We start from the raw sequence: 1,972 nt of genomic DNA, 5'->3' as shown, positions 1-1,972 counted from the left end.
TCATTCACTTCAAATCTTTCACTCCTTTCTCACCAGAAAGTTAAACCCTCTTAATACATATCACAACTGCTCTCTCCCTGGAAATGGACACTGTACTGTTTTTCTTCAGTCTTGCCGCTGCAACATCTGCTTATCTGCTATGGTTTTGGCTGCTAGCAAGAACGCTCAACGGCCCCAAGGCTTGGCCGCTGGTCGGCAGCCTCCCTCATCTATTCATGAACAGGAGGCGCATCCATGACTGGATAGCCAGTAACCTCCGAGCCACGGGGCCTGCTGCGACATACCAAACCTGCACAATTGCCATCCCCTTTTTCGCTTGTAAACAAGGCTTCTATACGGTCACGTGTCACCCCAAAAACATTGAGCATATTCTTCGAACCCGGTTCGATAACTACCCGAAAGGCCCTACCTGGCAGACCGCCTTCCATGATCTGCTAGGGCAAGGTATATTCAACAGTGATGGAGAAACATGGCTGATACAGAGAAAGACTGCTGCTCTTGAGTTCACTACTCGGACCCTTCGCCAAGCCATGGCCCGGTGGGTGAACCGGACTATTAGGACCCGTCTTTGGATCATCCTGGAGAAGGCTGCCAAACATCACACCTCGGTCGACTTGCAAGACTTGTTGCTTCGTCTAACTTTTGACAACATATGTGGGCTGACATTTGGTAAAGACCCGGAGACTCTATCCCCAGATTTACCTGAAAATCCATTCGCAATTGCATTTGATTCCGCAACTGAAGCAACTCTCCAGCGATTACTCTACCCGGGATTTCTCTGGAGGTTGAAAAAAATTCTAGACGTTGGGGCTGAAAAGAGGTTGAGAAAAAGCCTACAGATTGTGGAAAACTACATGACTGAGGCTCTGGATGCCCGAAAAGAGACCCCATCCGACGATCTCTTGTCCCGGTTCATGAAGAAGAGAGACGCTGATGGGAACCTGTTTCCATGCTCAGTCCTCAAGCGCATTGCCCTCAACTTTGTTCTCGCCGGACGTGACACGTCCTCAGTCGCTCTCAGCTGGTTTTTCTGGCTCGTCATGAACACAGCTCGTGTTGAAGAAAAGATCATCCATGAAATTTCTGCAGTTTTACAAGAAACTCGCGGCAAAGACACGGATAAATGGGTTGAAGAGCCTCTGACGTTTGATGAAGCCGATAGATTGGTTTATCTCAAAGCTGCCCTGGCTGAAACACTGCGTTTATATCCCTCGGTTCCGGAGGACTTCAAATACGTCGTGTCAGATGATGTTTTGCCTGATGGGACTGTTTTGCCGGCAGGTTCCACAGTCACATATTCCATATATTCAGTTGGGAGGATGAAGAGTATTTGGGGCGAAGATTGCTTAGAGTTTAAGCCCGAGCGATGGCTCTCGCCCGGCGGGGATCGGTTCGAGCCACCAAAGGATGCGTATAAGTTCGTGGCCTTCAATGGTGGACCCAGGACCTGCTTAGGCAAAGACTTGGCTTACCTGCAAATGAAGTCAGTAGCCTCTGCTGTGCTCCTCCGTTACAGACTTTCCTTGGTTCCTGGTCATCGGGTGGAGCAGAAGATGTCTTTGACTCTGTTCATGAAGAATGGGCTTAAAGTTTATTTAAAGCCTCGCGAACTGGATGCGCAACCAAAAGCTGCCGTGTCTGCATAGACTAATTAAGACGGTGTGGGACATAAATCAAGTGTGGGTTCGAATTTTCCTCAAGAAGAATGATATGTGGAATGCGATGAGGCGTGTGCTGATATCGAAGCAGTATAATGTTGGTCATTTTTAACTTTGTTTCTACTCCTAAAAAATGTTTGTTTTGTTTGGGTACTTGTTTACGATACTGTTGTGCACATATGTATTAGTAACTCCAAAGGTACAATAATTGCATATGATTGTATTTTAGTAGACATTCAATTTCCAGGGATTTGGATGGTCCGATGTTGAACCCAAATTTAGTTTGAAAAGAAAAAAGATCATATTTTCTGTTA

General features: G+C 46.7%; 1 protein-coding gene across 1 annotated transcript; it reads left to right on the top strand.

The window, feature by feature from the left end:
* LOC105165168 (cytochrome P450 86A1) lies at window positions 1-1,972 on the top strand. The gene has a single exon (XM_011084077.2). The coding sequence runs from the start codon at window positions 84-86 to the stop codon at window positions 1,644-1,646; it is 1,563 nt and encodes a 520-aa protein (XP_011082379.1). The 5' UTR covers window positions 1-83; the 3' UTR covers window positions 1,647-1,972.

The sequence above is a fragment of the Sesamum indicum genome, linkage group LG6 (assembly GCF_000512975.1).
Source record: "Sesamum indicum cultivar Zhongzhi No. 13 linkage group LG6, S_indicum_v1.0, whole genome shotgun sequence".
NCBI classification, from domain to species: domain Eukaryota; kingdom Viridiplantae; phylum Streptophyta; class Magnoliopsida; order Lamiales; family Pedaliaceae; genus Sesamum; species Sesamum indicum.
The sequence above is the reverse complement of the archived record's forward strand: the minus strand, read 5'-3'. Positions and strand labels throughout refer to the sequence as shown.

Coding starts and splice junctions, on each gene's coding strand:
- LOC105165168 (XM_011084077.2), top strand. CDS start 84: ATGGACACTGTACTGTTTTTCTTCAGTCTTGCCGCTGCAACATCTGCT.